The sequence below is a fragment of the Podarcis muralis genome, chromosome 2, assembly GCF_964188315.1.
Source record: "Podarcis muralis chromosome 2, rPodMur119.hap1.1, whole genome shotgun sequence".
Lineage (NCBI taxonomy): Eukaryota > Metazoa > Chordata > Lepidosauria > Squamata > Lacertidae > Podarcis > Podarcis muralis.
The window spans coordinates 21,867,106-21,889,119 of NC_135656.1; the positions used below are offsets into that span (position 1 = coordinate 21,867,106).

A 22,014-nucleotide genomic window follows, 5' to 3' on the forward strand; every position below is an offset into this window, starting at 1 on the left:
TAGGGATTCTGGGGATTGTAGGTCTGTGAGAGGGAATGGCATGAATCATTTCAGAGGAAGTCATGTGCTTTAAAGGTGCATTGGATGCTCTTTAAAAGATACCAGCATAGAATTGTAGAGTTGGAAGGGATCCTGAGGATCATCTAGTCCCACCCCCTGCAATGCAGGAATCTCAACTAGATGATCCATGGCCGATGGCCATCCAAGCGCTGCTTAAAAACCTCCAAGGAAGGAGAGTCACTGCTTCAGGCCCTAAGGGCCTCTGGAGCAGGAGAAAACAAGCTTGCTCCATGTGACAGCCCTTGAGACTTTAGTTATTGAAAGGACTGCATGGTGTGGATCTCATATCAGTGTTATGAGAGTGTAAGCAACACATTTCTCTCTCCCCTTTCTCCACACCGTCAAGAATTGCAATGGTAACCAGAAGGCTGGAGTTTGGAGCCCAGACGGGGCTGGCTATGGGCAGGATCCTTGCATTGCCGGGGCTTGATGACCCTTGGACCCCTTCCAATCCTACCATGCTATGATTATATGAATCAGCTAAAGGAACAAAAAGATGCTTCTGAAACATTTGGGAATCATAGGAACACTTTCCCCACCAGTGGCTTCCAGCAAGAGTTTGGATCTTCCTTAGGAGAGAGGCAGGCCAGAACAAGGGGGGGGGGGGGAGGCTAAGAGTTCATGTAGGTGGAAATGCCAATTGAATGCCCTATGCAACAGGAATGCTTCCTTCCCATGTCCCCCAACCTCATGTGCCAGACTGCTGCTATCATGGGTGGGAGCCAGGTGCCTGCTGATTGCTCCATTTTCTTCGCAGGGAGGGAGCCTTTCCCCAACATATACTTTGTTCTGGCCAAATCCCTGGAGAGATGTGACGACCCTCAGGTACTGGGGCAGAGGGAACGAAGGGGTCCTTGTGAAACACGTTTGTGGAGTCTGTGGTTTCCAGCAAGTACTTTTCAGAAGCATTGCTCCCTCCAGCAGGGGAGGCTGAGCATAGCCATCACTGCTAGTTGCCTTTGATAGGCCTCTCCTCCATGCAGTTGTCTAGCCCTCTTTGAAAGCCATCCCATCCAAGATGCTCTTGTGGTGCATCTGATTCTCTTATGCGTCCTTGCTCCTGCAGGGAGATTACTGTTGTGAGATCCTTTGGTTAACATCTATCTGGGCTGGAAAATATTAAAGAATCAGAGGACTGGTGAGCTTCCCTTGAAGCACAACTGATCAAAGGCAGACAGATCTGTTAGCATCTTGATAAAGATGCTCAAACGACAAAGGATGCTGTCATACCCCGCAGGCGTCTCAGAAAAAGCTTCCAAGCTGATGGAGAAGAGAGCAATTAAGTCATGGGTAGGCAAACTAAGGCTCGGGGGCCGGATCCAGCCCAGTCGCCTTCTAAATCCGGCCTGCGGACGGTCCGGGAATCAGCATGTTTTTACATGAGTAGAATGTGTGCTTTTATTTTAAATGCATCTCTGGATTATTTGTGGGGCATAGGAATTTGTTCATTTCCCCCTCCCAAATATAGTCCAGCCCCCCACAAAGTCTGAGGGACAGTGGACTGACCCCCTGCTGAAAGAGGTTGCTGACCCCTGAGTTAAGTGGTCAGCGGAGCTCCAGGTTGCCGTTTCTGGATCCCACAACAGTCCTTCCAAGTTGCCAAAGAAATAAATGTCACAACAGTTTTTTCCTTGCACCTCCTCCCTATGATCGCTCCTGGGGTCTTCTCAGACATATGCTGTGTCTGAACCAGCAGATCCCACCAAACCAAGTAATTGAGGACCCAGTCAGAAAAGGAGTGTGCGCAGTCATACCAGAAATAAGCAAAATAACTAAACAGGTACTAGAAGTCACCCCAGAACTGGCCCTACTGAACATCTTCCAAGATAACAATGCCCACTCACACTATAAAGAGCTTATAACCCACCAACAGCATACGATTCAATATGGCTAACTTAACCCGACAACCCCCCTTACCCACGCACAAACAAATCCCACTACAGCCAGCCAAAGATGATCAGCCACACCCTAGGCCACCCCAACCTCTCTCACCACCAAGGAAACATAACAAGCGAATAGAAAGAGAACTTCCCCAAGTGACACTGACACAAAAACCCCAAGCATACACTAAATAAAAGAACTTAAGCTTTGCCACCCCAGTCCCTCACATACACCCCGTATACTTTTAATGTGGGAAGTAGACTTCACACCACTGAGCACCTTTCTCAATCACTCCTGCTGCTCAAACAGAGGCTCCCAATGTTGCTTTTTATTGGCAGAAAAAAAGAGGCAGGTGCATGGAAAAATATGCAGGTCAGGTTTAGTTTTAGCATAAGGGTTTCTGTTGTTGCAGAGAACTATACTAAATAACTTATGAAATCTTTTCCATTGGTGATGCCTATAACACTTGCACGATCACAATTTGTCCTATATTGAAGCTCAGTTCTGGGACAGTTTTATATCCCTACAAAAGAATTCTTATTAAATCTTATTGAAGACGCTGGAACCCTTGCCCCGAGAGAGTATTAACTGTATACTCATTGTGCTATAAACTAAAAGCTGCTGGGGGAAAAGTTTGCAAAGGCCCCAGAGCAGCATGATGATGTTTTTGTCCTGGGCTATAACCTAAACTGTCAGATGAAACCCAGCTGTTAGGAGCAGAAAGATCATGGACTGGAAACAATGTTGGCAGCTTTATTTTGCAGCCATCTTGTGTACTGTTTTCCTGTCCTGACCCTTATAAGTCACATTTGTTGGAAGAGCAGCATATGCAGGACGTACAATGCTGTGAGTTCTTTTTGGCATGGCTCCCCAGTGACTCTGTCAGCAGCTTCTTACTCAGAGGCAATTGCCAGTATCCTGGCTGAAGTAGTGAGTGGCTGGTTTTGCCATGATGGTTTGAAGATACAGTGGTACCTTGGTTTGCATATTTCTTGGTTTGCCTACATTTTGGATTACAAACACGTCAAATCTGGAAGTGCATGTTCTGGCTTGCAACCATTTTTGGATTACAACCCATTTTTTTTTTTTTTGGATTACAGACAAATTTTTTTTGGAGGCCCAATTGTCGAAAGTGCACCTTGGGTTACAACCTGTTTTGGTTTACAAACGGACCTCCAGAACAGATTATAGTTGTAAACCAAGGTACCACTGTACTAGGAACATTTGAAAGGCTAATCCAGCACTGGTTTCTCTACAATAGATAATAAGATTCTGTTCTGCCTACCAAGGAATCCTGAGCAGCTCAAGAACTTCTATACCTGCAAAAATGGACCATTGCAATATAATTTCCTATCTATTTTGAAATGTGGAATAATGTGGCATCACAAGCCAATTTTTTAAAATTCAGTTTAATAACCTTATGAGCATTCACACTGATGAAATACCTGATTATAGGAGAGCTGAAACTTGATCTTTGGATGCTGAGGTTTGTGGGGTAGACTGAGGTAGGTTTCACCCTTTGAATCTGGCTGAGCCTCTTTTCCAGTTTTATTTTGAGCAGTGCTAGAGACCACAGGAGAAGGGGAACTATTTCAAAGTGATTCACTGTTCTTTCCTCACTATCTGAGTGGTGATGCATGTTCCACATCTTAGACACTATGTAAGAGATGGTAGGGTGGCTAGTATCCTGATCGATTCCTTGCCCTCGTTGCCACCTATCGTGTTTCATTGCCATGTTTTACTCTTGCTTATGTGAGTCAATATTAAGTGCGAAGACCTGTAAAGTAGCACTTTGCAGAGAGAAAGCTGCTATAGTAGTGATAAGCTCTAACAGCTAGATATTTATGTAGTAGGTGTTTCAACTTGGTTAACAATGAGAGCAGCTGCACGGGTGAATATTCTTGTATTGGAGCAGATAGCAGTCCCACCCTGCTCAGTGTACTGCTCAGTGCCATGAAGGCAATAATGTGCTTCAAATATATTGTCCAGTAGGTGTCAGTCTGGCTTGCTAGCAGCTGGATTCAGGAGAGAGGGTCTGGTTTATTTCTCCCATCTAGTTGTGTGGCCAGAGAAAGCAATGTCTTGACAGTGCTGTATTAATGGTCGTGGGTGCCCTGTGCAAAGCCTTAATCTGGGGCCCACATCCCTCTCGCCCATCCATCACATACATGCCCTTGGCTTGTACTCATACTCACTCCCTTTGCCTCTCCTTGTTATCCCACTCTCTGTTGTAGCACGTGGGGGGTGATTCTGCAGCTGATGGTAGGTAATCTACCCCCCATTTAAAATTCTAGGAGCTCAGAACAGCTACCAGGTTCTGAGCTGGGAGGGAAATGAAAGGGAGCAGGAATCTTAGAACTGTAGAATTGGAAGAGACCACAGGAGTCATCTAGTCCATCCCCCTTCAACGCAGGAATATTTCCCTCAACCTAGGACTCAAACCCATGACCCTGAGATTAAGAAAGGAGCATATTTCAAGGAGAACGGGGATGGAGAACCCATGGATATCCAGGTGTTGCTGAACTCTGCTTATCATCAGAGAGCAACAGGTTTTCTACCCCCTTTTTCAGATAGCTACATTGTAGCAAGGGCTCAGCTGATTTGCTAATGGCTAATTCATCACAGATTTGACCCCAATGGCAGCAAATCCTCCAAATTTAATAATACCACTGTTACATTAATGACTGGTGCCTATACCTATAGTCCAGGTATATGTCACACCTATCCTAAAATGCAGCAAACATGCTATAGTCTAGAATCTCTAGCAATCCTAGCACAGCCAACTTCGCCAACACCTGACCTCCCTGCTGTTCTTTACTTTCTACCTTTGGCATACCCATAGCAAACACACATCATGGCAAGTATACCACAGACACACAGGTACTACAGATTTATGATCACTTTCCCAAGGGTTTCTTTTGTGAAATGGCTCATTGCTCCACAGATATCTTTAATTTTTCCTGTATCTGATATTTACCTATATCTTCATTTGTGCTTTGCCCAGGAACTAGTTTAAGTAAATCTCTCAGTATTTCCCCCAAGGGTTTTGAGAATAACTCATTCTAGCTAGATAAAACACTTCTTTGTTTAGTTCCTTTGGAGTTGGGACCTTGAGCTAAAGTAAGGATAGCAGAAGGGAGAATATGTTGTGAGTCTCAAGTTTTGACAACTTGGCAAGGAGTTAAAAAGGACTCTTGACACACTAGCAGCACAATCCTTACCATATGTAATCAGATGCAAGTCTTATTGAATTTAACAATGGGGCAGTGTAAATCGGACCTTCCTTTTTCCATCTTATGGCCATCTGGAGGGGCCGTCTAGCGCTATAGCACAACAAAAGCAGGACAGGCACACACTCTGAACATTTGTGAAATGAAAAAGTTACAGGTTTTCAACAGGAAGCTATAGGACATGTCCTGATTGGAAACAAACCAGTGTGTTTGCCCTGAAACTTTTGCAACCGCAAACAGTGTTGAAGGCATGATCATATATACCGTAATCGTCTTGATACCATCATGAGAACAAGTCATCATGAATGCACAATAAAAATAGCTCCTTCATAGGCGTTGCCAGAGGAAATTAAGCACTACCACACACACACGCTAACAACATTAGGGACTTTTGTTATACTGCATTGTTTCATTATTGCTAATTAGCAATATTTGCTTGATGGTATTAGTTCAATTAGCTTTCTGGTCATACCATGTTTTCAAGAGTTAATAGGGTTTGGCAACGTTAGTTATATAGTTGGCAACGTTAGTAATATAAAACAGAAGTACTCAAAATTAATCAGGCAGCTGTTTATATTCCTAAAAGACATTTGAGCACATGTATGCATTCTCAAGTTTGTTCTAAATAGACATTAGCTTTAATGCTCTCCAGCTAGTCTTGTCCCAAAACTCCACTGCTTATTACAGAAGACTAGCAGTGAAAGTTGAGCAATGCAGACTTCTTTATAGTTCATGTTTTACTCATTTCATTTTTGAAGCAAAGTTACTTTCCTGAAGGGCGGGCTTCCCTTCTAGTATCACAGGAAGGACAGAAACATGATTGAAATGTCTTTCATTTCAATGTTTGTCCATCACCTTTCTGCACACCTACCATGGAGGAAAGCTGAACTTTTTTGGATGGTGGAGTGAAGAATGTTCTTCCCAGTTAGGTAAGTCACTTTAGTTATCTGTGAGCCTCAGTGTTCTTCACCTATAAAGTGGGATCAGTGATTTGTGGGCCGCGTGTATAAGCTCAGGATTATTACTGTTTTCATTTGCGACATGTTAGAAGATGTGGGGATACCAATCAAGGCAAGCATATCTTGGTATTTTGCAGTCCTTGTGCTCCTGGTAGAGGTGGGTAGTATTTGCTCAGAAAAGGTGGAGGCTGCATTCATGTGTAACACGAAGCCAAGCAGTGGTTTGTTTGAACAATGGAGTGAAAGAAGTGCATTCTGGTGAACGCAGCTCAAATACTCCAGCTTTGCTCCTCCCTTAGTCAAGTGGAGAAACAAACCACAGAGTTCACATTACAGCCAGGCCAGTGCTGTTTGTTTGGAAGGGGGAAAAATATATCACTGTTTGGACATAATACTTTTACATGCCACCCCCATCTCTGTGCGTTGTGAGATTCTGGGGGTTCCAGGCACTTAACCAGTGTTTGTGTTTCTTGCGGGAATGAGGCACAGCAGAGATTTTGATGTCATTATGATATATGGTTTATTTACACATATATACAACCTGAGCCTGCGATGGAGGAGCTCACAGCATTAACACCCCAAAAGGGTCTTGTTTCTCCCATAGCCGCAGCCTTGGATTCAAACAGACATCGGGTATTGCCATAGGCGCCGACTCCATGGGGCCTGAGGGGGCCCGAGCCCCCTCAAAAATTTGTTTGGGGGGGCTCTGCCCCCCCAATACTTGTTTGTTCCCTCCCCTCTGCCCCTCCTCCGGCCTCCCACCCCATGTGTCTCTTTGCTGGGCCAGTTCTCTGCCTGCCGTCCAGTGCGACGGGGGAAGGAGGTGGTCGATTCTGCTGCTGTTGGAAACTGGCCGGGATGGGGAAGGGGGGAGCTCCTTCCCTCCCCCGCATCCCTCCGTGTAACTCTAGCCTGCCCAAAGAGCGCTTGCACAATGCAGCCGCCGCCGCTTCACCCCGGGCCAAGTGCCGCTCGGCTCCCACACAACAGCGCTCTCCTTTTTCCGCCGCGCCGGCCTGCGCAGTTGCAAAGCGGCACAAGTCGCTGCGCCTGCGCACTTCCCAAACTTTGCAGCCGCTGCTCCAAAAAGGCGCGCAACAAGGCAGCGCGGCCATTGTGGAGGTGGATGCGCCGATGGGGCAGTCAGGCGCCCCACCATCACCAAAAAATTCCCCTCCTGCCCTAGATAACCAGCAACCTCCCTCCCTCCCCTCCTGTCCACACGCGAAAAGCGAAGCAGCAGCATCAGTTCCCTGGATCCACCGTACTAGCAGGAAGCAGGTGCGTGCAAAAAAAGCGCAAATCGCACAGTGGGCCCCCCCAATATTTTTTATAAGTTGGCGCCCCTGGGTATTGCTCTCTGACTCTCGAGCTTGCTGCTTTACATCACTGCAAACTCTCAGCTCTAAAATTCAGGCTTTATCCTTCTAACTACCCTTGAGTTGAAAGAGGAGCCCCACCCATTTGTTCTCTAGCACAGAGCCCCTTTCCTTTGTTCTCTTAATGGACCATCACCCAGGCGGTCACCTCAACACAGGAAGCTAGCCTGGCTTATATTTTAACACTTGTTGGATCCAAGAATTAGAAGGATCTCACATATAGCCTACTCCCTCCCTCCCCACTTCCCAAATTCATAACAATACCAAGGCAGCCGCTCTGTGGTTTGTTTCCTCACTGATGAAGAGAGGCATTTTTGCTCAGACACCTCATGCATATTATAGTTAAAAGAAGCCACACGGCCTGGTTTAGGATTATGTGTGAATGCAGACAGCTAGGTTGCTAATGAAAGTCTCCTCCACTTGCCGCTTCAGCAAAAATGCTGCCTTATAGCCAGCCAGAAAGTGGCTAGCCTTGGCAGAAAGAGAAAACTAGGACAGATGGATCTCTCTTCCTAGTAATAGTGTTAGCAGCTTTAAAAACGTCTGCAGTGCCTCCTAATCTTGTACAGATCATCATCACAGGTGCACATCTGTAGGGTTGTGTTTTCAAACACAATTCTTTCCTTTCCTCTGTTGTTTCATGGTTTTTGCTTCTCTCGCTTTTACTGAGACGTGGGTGATGTGGTCCTTGTGAGAAGAACTACAGGCTTGGAACTGTGTATGCAGGAGAGCTGTGACTCATCCTCTGCAAGGATTAGATTTGCTTCTTTGGTACCAGCCTGTTCTGAACTATGTCTCTAACTTCCTCTGTGTGTTGCCACCTGCTTTCAAGAGCACTGCAATTGAATGGGCCAATCAGCTCACACAGAGCATCAAACGTCTCTTGTACAGTTGCACAGCAAGCCTATTTCGGCAACTAGGTTATTACACAGAAGAGTGAACATTTTCAAAAGACACACGGAAAATCTTCTTGTCCCCTCTGGGTTTTCGCTTTAAATCATGTGTTACCTAGGGACAGTTCATCATCACGTTTTGTGAACATGGAAAACGAGTGTAGAAAATACTGTGTAGACTGCATGCAGATCGTCAGGTGTGATCTCTTATTATGAGTTCATTTTGCTTTGTATGTGTATACTAGGAAGCCATATTTGACTGTGGCTTCCCATTATGTGCATACACAGAAAAATCCATACATTAATAGCTACATGTGGGTTGCATGCTCTTTCTTATGAAAGTGTGCTTTTTGGGGGGTGCGGAGGTAGAGTGTATGAAGTGACTAATTTAAAAGCTTTATACACATAAATAACCAAATAGTGCTATTTCTGTGTAGTCAGATTCCTTTATAATTAGAGCAGTGTGTATTCTGCATCTATTTACCTCAAGCAATATCCAGTTCTGCAGCAAAGAAAGTTAAGTTATGCGATCTGAATATATTATGCAAATAAGTGCCATTCAGTTTCTGCAAAAAAATTGTCCTCTTCCACAGTTCAGCTGTCTTGAACATGACAAATCCCATTGAATAAGACTGTGTATGCACTCCCTTTTGCTCTACATCCAGTGTTCTCTCACAGCTGGTTCTGGAAGCAGTGTACACATGACATTAGCCACAGTCCATAACTAGCCTGTATCTATTCTTACGAAATGCTGTGTTTTGATGTGTTTTTCCCCAAACCAGCTTCGATCCGAATTGAGAGGAAGAGTGACTTAGCTGCCTTTTAAGCCAGTAATATGTGCATAGCCTAAGACTGCTAATCCTTTGTTATGCATCCTGAAACTTTGGAAATTGGGGCATGCTAGACATCCAAATAGAATAATAAATTTTGTGTGTGCTTAGTTCTCCTGCTCCACATTGAATCCTAGGGTTGGAAAAGAATAAGTGCAACCCTTCGTTTCAAACAGTCCCAGCTGACTTAAGCAAATGTTCTACACTGCACACAACAGGGAAGATGAAATGCTCATTCTGACCTTGAGGCACACTGAGATGGCATAAAATATGGGGAAGGGATGGAAACCATGGCAGGAGAAGGAAATGGGCACCAGGAGCCAGGGAACATATACGTACTTGGGTGATCAACTGAGATCTGGGGTGTTTGGTTCTGCTCTTTCAAGAAAGCCTTCTTTATCTGGGCTCTCTGAAGACAGATCAATCAAAATTTCCATTAAGTCTCTCAAGTTATTGTCCTATTTTCCAATCCACATTTTTTAACTTGGTCAGCATGGATCTCTAGCATCGCTATCTGGTCTCCAAATCTTTGGCTGACATTTATTTTTTTATTTATTTTTCGCGATAGTTTCTGTGTGGTACCTAAGATAACATCTGGGGGAAAATAAATTTTCTGCAGCTACTTCTTTATATGTCCATACTATGTTGCCTTCCACTTCTAGATCCAAACACCAGTGAAACTGCGTCATAGTGCTTTGCTATGAACTTAACTCCTGCCCCCATAAGGTAACCCAAATAGTGCAATAAGAATAAGCTCTGCAAGCTGCTTCGTTTTCTCAGTAAGTCCCTTTCCACAGCATTACTGAAAATGTGCTGCAAAACTCTGATTAGGCATGACCCCCTTGCAAATGTGAAAATACAGCGTATCCTACCCACATGTAAAAGAGATGCATACTTGCTCCTGGGCGAGAGCTGTGCCATTGACCACCTCCTTTTTTAGATTTAACTAAATGTGCACCTTATACGGGCATCCAGCAGCAAAAGAGTGCATAGCCTTGACTGAAACAACAATTCCCTAAAGGTGAAGAAACAGGAAAGTCACTGCAGTAGGAAGATAGTTAGGCTTCTGTTCAATGCAGTCCCCACTCCAAAATGGCTAGGTGTGTGTTTCATCGGCTAAATGTGGTCAGAAGAAGCCCACAGCTTCCAAATAATTACTGGTACTTTGTATTTTAAAAGCCTGTCACTTCCATCCATTTTGTGTATGGGGTGAGTTTGTTCCGTGTCATGAAGTGAGTCACAAAACAATTCTATTCTCCCCCCCCCCCCACTTTTTTATTAAAAGTTTTCATAATACATTAAAATTATATGTAGAAGAAATGAAGTCAGAAATATCAAGTACCCAGCACGGCAATGCACTGATGGGCAAATCTGTACTTTTTGCTCTTCTGTAATGTGGTTTTCAAAGACACGGCTCTGTCAGAACATAATGGTGGGAACTCCATTCTTTTGTGATTCTGCCAGAATTACTATTGTTCGATAAAAGTTGAGAGTGTTTCAGCTATATCTTTGTTATGGTGGTTAACTGACAGGGACATCCCCCGCACTCCTATTACTCAGTTCTAGATGTTTTTATCATGAAGGGCCATGTGCACTGGGAAGGGAGCAGTAGATTCTTCTCCAAAACATCCTTCAAGGGTTTTAATGTCTACATCTTGGTCATAGCTTTGCCATTGGAGGGGAAGGAGGCAGCTCAGCATCCTTCAGATTCTATCCATTCCAATTACTGCTTGCATGATAAACCTGACAGAATGCATGAAGTGGAAGGTGAAAGTGGGGGGGTGTGCAGTGCCCCCTCCTTACTTTCCCCCTTCCCAACTGATAGGAATTGTGAGACATTGGCAACCAGCTGCAGGCCATCTGGGTCGCTCTACGGGAAACAACTTCTCTGTTTTGTATTAAACCTTACAAACGCCTTCCAGACATCCAGTTTACTGAGCAGTCATCGTGATTTGTGCTCAGGATGCTACTGGGGTGGTTATATGTGATCACATTTTCAACGCTCTTTGCACCTGCCAAAGTTTTAGGGCAGTCGCACTGCTTCGTTTCCAAACAGTGCATATCCTATCGCTTCCTGCTGAAACCCTGTGATTTTTCATACCACAAATGGTTTGTGTGTGTGTTTGTCCTACTATAGTGTGAGAGTGCCCTTCCAGATGGCAATAATGCAGGATTATGAAAGCATCTCAGGACATATAATAAAGTGGATGGTCCAGTATAAATCCATCATGAATGCACTGTTTTTGCATCAGTGACATATTGCAGAATGCACCTGCAAAAGACAAACAAACCCATCAGTCTGTAGGGGCCCTGACTTCATTAGTGATCAGTGATGGAAAGTCTAGGTTCCCATATGCACTAGAAAACTAAGACTGATAACTGAAATATTTGAAATACATATTCAGATCCTAAAAATTAGATGCTGAAAAGATAATACATTTCTGAAATATGGTTCCAGTCCTATTTATGATTTCTTCTCTGTGAGGAAATTGGATTGTAAACTCATTGGTGAGAGACGGGGAAGATAAAAAACCCTTCTACATACCGTATTTTTCGCTCTATAACACGCAGATTTTTTCTCCTAAAAAGGAAGGGGAAATGTCTGTGCGTGTTATAGAGCGAATGTGTGGTCCCTGGAGCCAAAAAATCAAGCAAAAGTCAAACCGCGAGTCACGAGAAGGGAAACCTGAAAAGAGGAAGTGGCAGCTTTCCTGCATTCTGCCTCAGGGTCTTACTGCCCACCCTCCTCTGTTTCGTTGCTGTGATTGCTGAAACAGAACAAAGAGCAGGGAAAGCCCCTCCCCTCCAGGCAAGCAGAGTGCCGTTCTTTCTAATTCCTCTCTGTGCTCCGGTGCTGCTGGGGGAGAGGGAGAGAGAGGGGGGGAGGGAGAGGGAGAGAGGGGGGAGGGAGAGAGAGGGGGGAGGGAGGGAGAGAGAGATGGCTGGCTTGGGGGGGAACTTTTGCCTTTCTTTCCTCCCACCCCAAATCCCTCTCCAGCATTCTTAGCCAGCTGCTTCTCTGCACACCCCTCTCATGTCCCTTCTTTGTTTTTCCTTCGCTCCCCACTTAAAATGTGGTTACAAAGCATAGATCAACATGGATCCTCAGGATCTTTGCATTGGGTCACCCCAAATTCACCATCAGATCACATAGCATGTCCATGGCTACAGCCTGCACCCAAAAAAAGCAAGCACCCACTGTTGCCTGAGGCTGCAATGGTGCAAAAACGTGGTTACAAAGCATGGATCCACAGGGATTCTCAGGATCTTTGCATTGGGTCACCCCAAATTCACCATCAGATCACATAGCATGTCCATGGCTACAGCCTGCACCCAAAAAAAGCAAGCACCCACTGTTGCCTGGGGCTGCAATGGTGCAAAAACGTGGTTACAAAGCATGGATCCTCAGGATCTTTGCATTGGGTCACCCCAAATTCACCATCAGATCACATAGCATGTCCATGGCTACAGCCTGCACCAAAAAAATCACGCACCCACTGTTGCCTGGGGCTGCAATGGTGCAAAAACGTGGTTAAAAAGCATGGATCCACAGGGATTCTCAGGATCTTTGCATTGGGTCACCCCAAATTCACCATCAGATCACATAGCATGTCCATGGCTACAGCCTGCACCCAAAAAAAGCACGCACCCACTGTTGCCTGGGGCTGCAATGGTGCAAAAACGTGGTTAAAAAGCATGGATCCACAGGGATTCTCAGGATCTTTGCATTGGGTCACCCCAAATTCACCATCAGATCACATAGCATGTCCATGGCTACAGCCTGCACCCAAAAAAAGCACGCACCCACTGTTGCCTGGGGCTGCAATGGTGCAAAAATGTGGTTACAAAGCATGGATCCACATGGATCCTCAGGATCTTTGCATTGGGTCACCCCAAATTCACCATCAGATCACATAGCATGTCCATGGCTACAGCCTGCACCCAAAAAATCACGCACCCACTGTTGCCTGGGGCTGCAATGGTGCAAAAACGTGGTTACAAAGCATGGATCCACAGGAATTCTCAGGATTTTTGCATTGGGTCACCCCAAATTCACCATCAGATCACATGTCTGTGACCACAGCATGAAGCACAAAAATGATACATCCACTGTTTCATTCAGAATGTTTTTTCCCTTGTTTTCCTCCTCTAAAAATGATGTGCGTGTTATGGTCAGGTGCGTGTTATAGAGCGAAAAATACGGTAAATATAAAAGTAGTAACAGCTTCACTTCTACCCTCTATTCCATTCCTGCTGTCTCCCTCTTACCACTCCATTTTGGCTCACTGGAATGGACTTTGTGTACCTACTGCAAATAGGTATTGAAGATTTTCTCATGGCTGTGTATTTGATCCTTCCTCTTGCCAAAGCAGATCCTCCGCAGAAGTCTGACAACTGCCAGGATCTCAGAATTAATTAGCTTTTGCAATGATAGACCATCAAGATCATATCATCAGGGTTGCGTTGATTCATCTGAACTGTTCATACATTACAATTATATTTTTGCAAGTGGAATAATATCAGTAATTTTCTGATCTGCCCCCGCACCCAGTTTCCATGGTATCTGAGAGCCTCCAATCTGTTACCAATCGCTACACAGAGTGATCACCTCTCCTCAGTCCAGCTTGCCACAGTGAAATGTGCAGATTGAAACCAGGCTCTCACTGAATACTAAAATTGTGATCATAAACCAGGGGTCACCAACCTAAGGCTCATGGGCCGGAAGCTGCCTGTGGAGGTTGTTTGATTGGCCCATGAGCCGCCCCTGAACTGAGCTGCCCACTCGCGCGCTGCGCTAAAGCAGTGCAGCATGGCGCGGGGTCTCACTTCCACGGTGCTGAAAATTGCGGGGGGGGGGGGGGGGAACGATCTGGCCCAGGCAAGATAAACCTTGCTGACCCGTCATAAACTGGAGCAATATTTTCTTATGGAGCGGTGTGAATATGTTTTCTTGTTCTCTTGAGGAATCATATGAGCTTCACCTATAAGAAAGGGCAAAAAACTGAGCCAGAATTGAGAGAAGCTATACCATAGTGTGTAAGCCAGATCAGAATCAATCAAAGCTGATAAATAGACAAAGAGGATCAATACTGTTTTACTGAGCTTCTAGGCACAGCCTTTTACAGGATCAGTTCTCTTGTGGGGAGAGAGAGCAATGGAGACTTGTGGTGAACACTCAAACTGAATTTTAGTCTTTAAAGCACCATCATCTCCCCCCTACCCCGGTTAAAAAAAAACCCCCACCAAAAAATCACGTGACCTTGGAGCAATTTCCTCCAGGTTCCAGGTGAGAGCAGCAGTGGGAAATATCTGTTGTCTTCAAGCAAAACCTGGTTGGCCACTGTGGGAAGCAGAAAGCTGGCTGAGATGGCCTGTTGTGTGATTCAGCAGGACTCCTCTTATGAAATCTCCCTGGCTTGATCTCAGTAGCCAGCTGCAAAAACCTATTTTCTCTTGTTACTGACTACATTCAGCTTGTCCAAACTAGTTGGTTCCACCCTCAATCAGTTGGGCAACCTGTGTTCAGCACCCAGTAACCATCAGCCATCAAGGATATGTACACACAACAGTTTAAAGTAGATTTGATTAATCACGTGTGCATGTTTTTCACATTGTTCGCATCTGTTGACCCAGTCGTTCTTTGTCCTGACAAGACACTCCTCAGTGGACTGCTGGCTCTCTACCAGGCAAGGCTTTGACATACAAGTACGTTTTCATTTTTTAAACTATGGCATAAATCTGGTAACACCTCCCCCCCCAAAAAGTATGTTTTAATATTGGCTGTTTTGCCCACTGAAACATGTTTGATATTTGGCTTCTGTGAAAGTTGTTCATTATTGTGCTAATCTACAGACAATTATCTATATGGCACAGGTAAACAAATATATCTCTTGTGCAAACCCACCATGGACCTCAAGTTTCTGGAACTTCTAGAGGGTGGGGAAGTAGTAATTGAGGTGAGGGGACAACAGCATGAATACATCCCATCAAGTACCACCCACTTGTATAGTTGGGAAAGATCAAAATAGACAGGGAGACAAAAGGCTGCAAGAGCACACATAAAAAAAGGGCTGCTGTGACCCACATGTACAATAATGCCTTGTTGCATACACAGCTCAAAAGCAATTTAGCAAGTGGCTTTAGCTAGCAAACGACCCCAAAGCCTTCTGAGGAGATTATGTTGCATATCTGAAGAGGATGCTTATGAGAATACTAAGCTCAGTGTCAATGCAGTACCATGGTAATTAAGGCTTGAGGGGGTTCTACCCTTTGAAACACTTTTTCTCATATCAGTTACAGCACTTGCGTTGTAGAGGTCTTATAGCCACGGAGCAAGTATGCCATTTTACTTGACTTAACTGCAGAGCAGCCCCAAACATCCTGCATCTTTGGTGTGGGTAGAACCAGCCTTAGATCCCTAAACAAGATAGCAACATCACATTTCATCTTCTTTGTTCGTGTGCTATTTTTGCCACAAGGCTTTGGTTTCTGCAGATCTGCTTCTACCAAGGCATTTAGGGGCTGAGATAGGAGGAGAGTTCTGGTTTTTTTACCAGGATAGTATTTGGCAATAAGCAAACAAAGCGGCAATTGGCTCCCTATTTACATGTCATAATGAGGAGACAGGTTATGCAATCATATGCGTGAAGAGACAACAGGACATTGAGTACTCAGCTCTATTATTTCACTCTTTCATTGTGTTCTTACATCACTACAACGCATGGCTGTGAGATGTACCTTTAGAGCAGGGCTACTTAACATGGTACTGTACCATGTAGATGTTGTTGCATTACTACTACTGTCATCCTTTACTGTTGGCCATGCTGGCTGGGGCTGATGGGAATTGGAGTTTTGGTTGCCAAAAGTTTTTAATGTATGCTAATTTTGTTGTTTTATCGTTACTGGCTTTATTGCTTCTCACTATTGATTTTACTGCTTCTGTTTTATTTTTGTTGTTCATTAGTGCTCTTGAGATGTTGTTGGACTAAAACTCCCATAATCCCTGACTGTTGGCCATGCTGGCTAGGACTGATGAGAGCCGGAGTCCAACAACATCTGGAGGGAACCACATTGGCTACCCCTGGAGTAGTCTGTGGGTGTCACAGAGTGTGCCGGTCAGTAATCACACAGATCAAAGTTGGAGTTAACTCTTTATTAGCAAAACCACCAACCTGGCAGAGTGTCAGCAGCTCATTCTCAGTAGGTCCCCACCTGCACACAGCCATCTAAGTCCTTTCTTCTCCAGGGCTTTTGCCAAGCCTTTGGAGACTAAGACTGCATGCAGCCTGTTGCTGCTCTGCACATTTCAGCCCTCTTCTGGTTCTGGGAGATCAAGGGGAAGGGGAGATACCTTTGAGTCTTCACCAGCCCAACTCATCTCTGCCTCTTGACTTCCTTCCTCCCACTCACCTGCGTCATCTTCTGCCTCTGATTCTGGACTTCTGTCTGCCAGACTCTCCCAGCTCACTAAGCCCTGTTACCCATGCAGCTTCCAACACCTCCTCTTCCCAGTCTTTACCCTCTTCTTCCTCTGACCACTCACTTAATGGGGCTGCATCGATGAGAAAATGTTGCTGCCTTTTTTACCAGACAGAATTGCTGAACAGCCTTCCTAGCCAGCAATTCTGTATAAAATCAGCAATGCTAGTATCATACTCACGAATGCTAGCAGAGTAGCTCCATTAGAGACAAATATATGGTCACTTAAGCTTTCACAACTTCTGCTTCATGCATAGGTCCTAATCTATAAAGTTTTATGCTGCAGTAAATGTGCTAAACTTGAAAGTGCTATGATGCCTGTTTCTGTCATGGAGGGAAGACCAAAGATGTGCACATTATGCTGGCAATGCATCATCGGAAGAGCTTGTTGATTATATCCAATATTTTATCATCTTGGTGGGGAGATTTCCAGCCCAGTGTTATACATAGCTTAGCTGTAATAAGGTATAGGAAGCTGGGGTAACTTGGTTCCAAGTGGTTAAGTAGCACAGTCCTTAGTGGTCTCATGTGATCTGGCATGAAGTGATTAGGGTGTTTGGACAAACATGGTACACCCTTCATGTGTTAGGGGGGCAGTGGAGTCAGGCACAGATTAGGTGAGCATGAGAAGGGGGCCCTACATGCATACCATTGTACATTCATAGAGCTCCATGTGAGTGGGAGGAACCTGGGCTAAGCAGGGTCTTCCTGGGCATTGGAATTTATACATCAGTATGCCTGTAGGGCCGCTTCTCACGGGCTGCGTACATATTACTGACTGAAAATGCTGCTCAGTTGTTCTTTTTCTGAAGTCACACTGAAGATAGCTTCAGGGGGGTAATGTATTGAAATGCAGTATTTCATAGGAAACTGCAGGATAGATAAAGGATAGAAATGGATTGTGGCTAATGCCGTGTGTTTGCTGCTTCCCAAACCAGTGGTGGAATGCACTGGATGCAGAATACACAGGAGTGTGTGCACAAGCGCATTCTCCAAATGCATGGCCAGTGCGTGCAGAGACGGAAGGGGCTAGCTCCTACAGCCCTTTGTGCCTTAGTTTCACATGTGAGGTGGTTGGTTTGAATGCTCCTATTTCTGACAAAGGTCAACAGCTAGTCTCCAGAACTTCTGTGCTGCCTGGGGGCCATAGCCACCAAAGATGGAAGTAGATACCTCTTGCCCTTCCAGAAACCACCAGCAAATAACTTTGAAACATGTTTGGCACATGTCCTCGGATAAAAGACAGGAAGCATCTCTTCTATGTCTCAATCTTCTCTCTGTTGCACCGATTGCAAAACCTCTCTTCCTTGCATTTGGAGTTTCCTTCCTTCCTTCCTTCCTTCCTTCCTTCCTTCCTTCCTTCCTTCCTTCCTTATCAGGCCCATGGATTCTAATTAGGCTCACTTTATCACCACAACAACCCTGCAAGGTACGGTAGCCTGGGAGGTTGTGAATTGCTTAAGGTCACTCAAGAAAGTGCACAGCTTAACAGGTACTTTCCTCCCAGAACCAAACTCAACATTATTTTTGTTGCACCTGGTGTTTTCATTGCTGAGCTGGCAAGCGAAGCATCTTTTTCATTATGTTGTTTGTCCTTCCTAGGAGCAGGTGGGGCTTTTGGGGGTTGGTGGGCAGGGGGGACCATAACATGGTGACTTTTCCCTGCCACTGAAATATGGGGCTGGAAGGACTAATTAGCTAATGATTGTAATTTGAGCTACAAATGTGACTGCCAAATGGGCTGGGAGTGTGCACATTTGCGACTCTGTATAAACCGCAGCACCAAACACCTCCCGCCCACGCACATTTAACTGGCAGAGAAAAACATCTGCAACCTCGAAAAGGGGAAATTCCAGATGCAGCATTTGTGACGTAGCGAGGGGGGGGGGGTGTTCCTCTCTGTCAACCAGGCATCCCCTGTTCCGGATTTGACATTTGCAAATCCTGCACCCCCAGGAATAGTAAGAGAAGTAAAATCACCTGCCTTAGAGGAATCCTCTCTGGGGCGGGGGGGGGGGGGAATGTGGGCTCCACAGCATATTCACGCCTCACCACTTTCCGTTACAAACCGAGCTGTCACCCGTTCCATGAAATCAATCTGTGGTCTCTTGAGACATAAGCAGGATTACACAAGAAGCGCTCAAAATATATATATTTAACTACAATACTTTAGTGGATTACAGAGCCAAGCTGAAATGAACTAAAACATCAGATCATCTCTCTGGCTCTGTGTTGGAAATGCATGCTTTGGCCTGTAAGGTGCAGTGCAAATGTCATGCCAGCTCTCAGTTAACCATGCTTAGGAGCCTGGGAACAATGGGAGCAACTGGAATTGTGTGTGTTCTCTCCCCAGGCTTGAATACCTGTGCCTGTTCACACTGTTCCTAAACATGTCTGTACAACTGCAAAATCAAGCTGTGAACTGCATATTTGCTCTAAACTGGGAGCATATAGATATAGTTTGAAATCAGACCTGCAGGTTGTGAAGGGGAAGAGAGCTGAGGATCCATCAGGAGACAGTTGGCTGTTATTTTATTTGTTAGAGATGCCCCACCACTTGGCAGCTGACAATTATAACAATTAAATTGTTAGCAGAATAAGACTATATCCTTAATCCATTTTCTAGGATGCATGAGACATCACCTTGCCAACAAAGGTCCATATAGTAAAAACTATGGTTTTCCCAGTAGTGATGTATGGAAGTGAGAGCTGGACCATAAAGAAGGCTGATCGCCGAAGAATTGATGCTTTTGAATTATGGTGCTGGAGGAGACTCTTGAGAGTCCCATGGACTGCAAGAAGATCAAACCTATCCATTCTTAAGGAAATCAGCCCTGAGTGCTCACTGGAAGGACAGGTCGTGAAGCTGAGGCTCCAATACTTTGGCCACCTCATGAGAAGAGAAGACTCCCTGGAAAAGACCCTGATGTTGGGAAAGATGGAGGGCACAAGGAGAAGGGGACGACAGAGGATGAGATGGTTGGATGGTGTTCTTGAAGCTACCAGCATGAGTTTGATCAAACTGCGGGAGGCAGTGGAGGACAGAAGTGCCTGGCGTGCTCTGGTCCATGGGGTCACGAAGAGTCGGACACGACTAAACAACAAAGGATGCATGAGCCTCCGTGGTCAATCCATCTACTTTTATAAAGGACAGACAGTGTATGGCCTGGATCTTTTTGGTCTCTCTCTCTCTCTCGCTGTGTGGGGGGGGGGGGGGGCTCCAGAAGGGTAGGAATAGAGTTGCCACGTTGTCTGGGAATGTAGCTGTTACCTGGAGTCCTAGGCCTCCCAGCTGGTAGCCTGAGCAGTGTACCATCTGGCTGAGATTTTAAGATTAAACCTGGAAAAACCTTTGCTACAGTCAATGGTAAGCATGCATATCCCCCCCTGCAAATTTGCATATATTTGTTGGTGTGTTTTGCTGTCCCCGTCCCCCCCCCCCATGGCTGTTACCTACCTTGAGCTTAGTAAGATGTGGTATATGGGTCAAAAATGCAGCAAACAAAACATAAATATGTCATTGGGAACATACACTCTTTGTTTCAGAAAATAGTCCCAGCTCAACATGCACATAGACCACACCCACCCACCCAGATGGATGGATTGATTCATGTGCACAGCATTTCTAGAATGACAGGCAGGCACACTGAGTCAAGCCTAGTGCACATACATATATCAACACCCACGCGTTCCTACACAGAGCAGTTGTAGATGCTGACTCCCCTATCCTGCCATGCAGTTTTATTAACAGATTGAATACAGAGACGAGCTGATCACATGCTAAACAGAAACCTAAGACTATAGAACATGCATATATAATACTAGATGGGTGCACATGCAAAACACAACACATACACCAGGAAAAAATGGAAATTGTGGCACTGCTGACGTTTTTCATGTTCACATGTATAAATACACTTAAAGGGACAGTCAACAGAAATGCCACCTCAAACGTATTTTCCATTCATATGTGTCAATGTGTATTTAAATAAACTGCAAATATAGAAGTGCACACATAGCTTTGACAATTAGCCAAGAGGCATTTTTTTTTTAAAAAAAAAAGATCTGTTTGCCATTTCAGCACTAATCAAGTGGAAACCCTAAAAGAGATGTGCAAACACCTAACAGAGTTCAGACAAACATGACCTTTTGTGGCCAATACATTCCCTCCACCCACCTCAGCTTGCAGGCCTGGGAACTCCATTCACCTATTCCTCACCTGCCCTTGTGTGTATATGTTTTCCTGCTCCATAGCAGCAGGCAGATGCTGGTAATCAAGCCGCCCTGCCCTGGCTCTGGGCTTAGATTTCTGCCAAGAAGGAAAACCCTGTTGAGGAAATAAACAAATAACAGTGATGGGTGTAACATCTGCCTCAGCCAAGGAGTGAGCAGGGCATGTGGAATGCATTTGTTTAGCCCTTTGTGGGCCAGATTTTCAAAAGCACCCAACTCCAGTTTCAGTATTGCAGTAAGGGCCAAAGAGTTCCCTACCAGTTCCTTTCTTGTGTCCTATAAACAAATGGCTAAAACTGCTGTTGGGCCTCCTCTGCACGCCCAAGCAATGGGCATATTGCACAATGCCTACAAATCTACAGGGACGCACACAGACACAGACATGAAGTGTACCACTGAATAGTATGCAAGATGGAGGTCTGTGTGTGCAAAGCTAGAGAAACAGTGCTCTTCTTGCAACCAACGAGATGTAACGAATGGAAAGGAAGAAAACCTTGTGTGGAAAAGTGCAGCCTGTAGTTGCAACAAACCACTTGCATAACCAAGCACATAAAAAAGAACCTCCAAGGCCACAATCTAAACTCATTCGGAGTCACATTGGTAAGTGGGCTGCCCACAGGCACAAGGGTGGTGTAGATTAGCCCTAATTTTTAAAACACAGTGACTGCTGGACATGCTGGCAATCTGGCTTTGCGGCAAACCAACCCACATAACTCATCACTGTGCATTAATTAAAAATGGGTTGATTTAAGCAGCAGCAAAGCAGCTCAGTTGGAAACTAGTCCCCAAATGTGTTCCATCAGTCAGTCTTAACACACTGGCAAATTCAAAGCACTCAAAGGAAAGAGGATGAACCAGAAAATAGTGGGAAGGCAAGGTTTTTTTAAACAACAACAAACTTTTTAACTGTGCAGGGGTGGACCTTGGTAATATTTCGTAGTATGGCACCCTGTGCGAGGCCAAAAATTTGATGCCTTCTTTTCATTTATGGATCTTTTCAATTTTGCGCCCTCTTGGCACTCTGTGTGTGGGGGGGTACTGCTTGTACAGCACTATATCCAGCGGTGAAC

General features: G+C 45.0%; 1 protein-coding gene across 2 annotated transcripts in view; it reads left to right on the top strand.

Moving 5' to 3' along the window:
* The window catches only part of DGKA (diacylglycerol kinase alpha), an 81,051-nt gene that overhangs the window by 3,472 nt on the left and 55,565 nt on the right, over window positions 1-22,014 (top strand). Inside the window, exon 2 of one of the 2 annotated variants that reach the window (XM_028712369.2) lies at window positions 818-885. The exons of the other annotated variant lie outside the window; for it this stretch is intronic. Coding sequence (XP_028568202.2) covers window positions 818-885 — 68 coding nt within the window. The remainder of the gene's footprint in view (window positions 1-817; window positions 886-22,014) is intronic. 2 annotated transcript variants of the gene reach the window in all.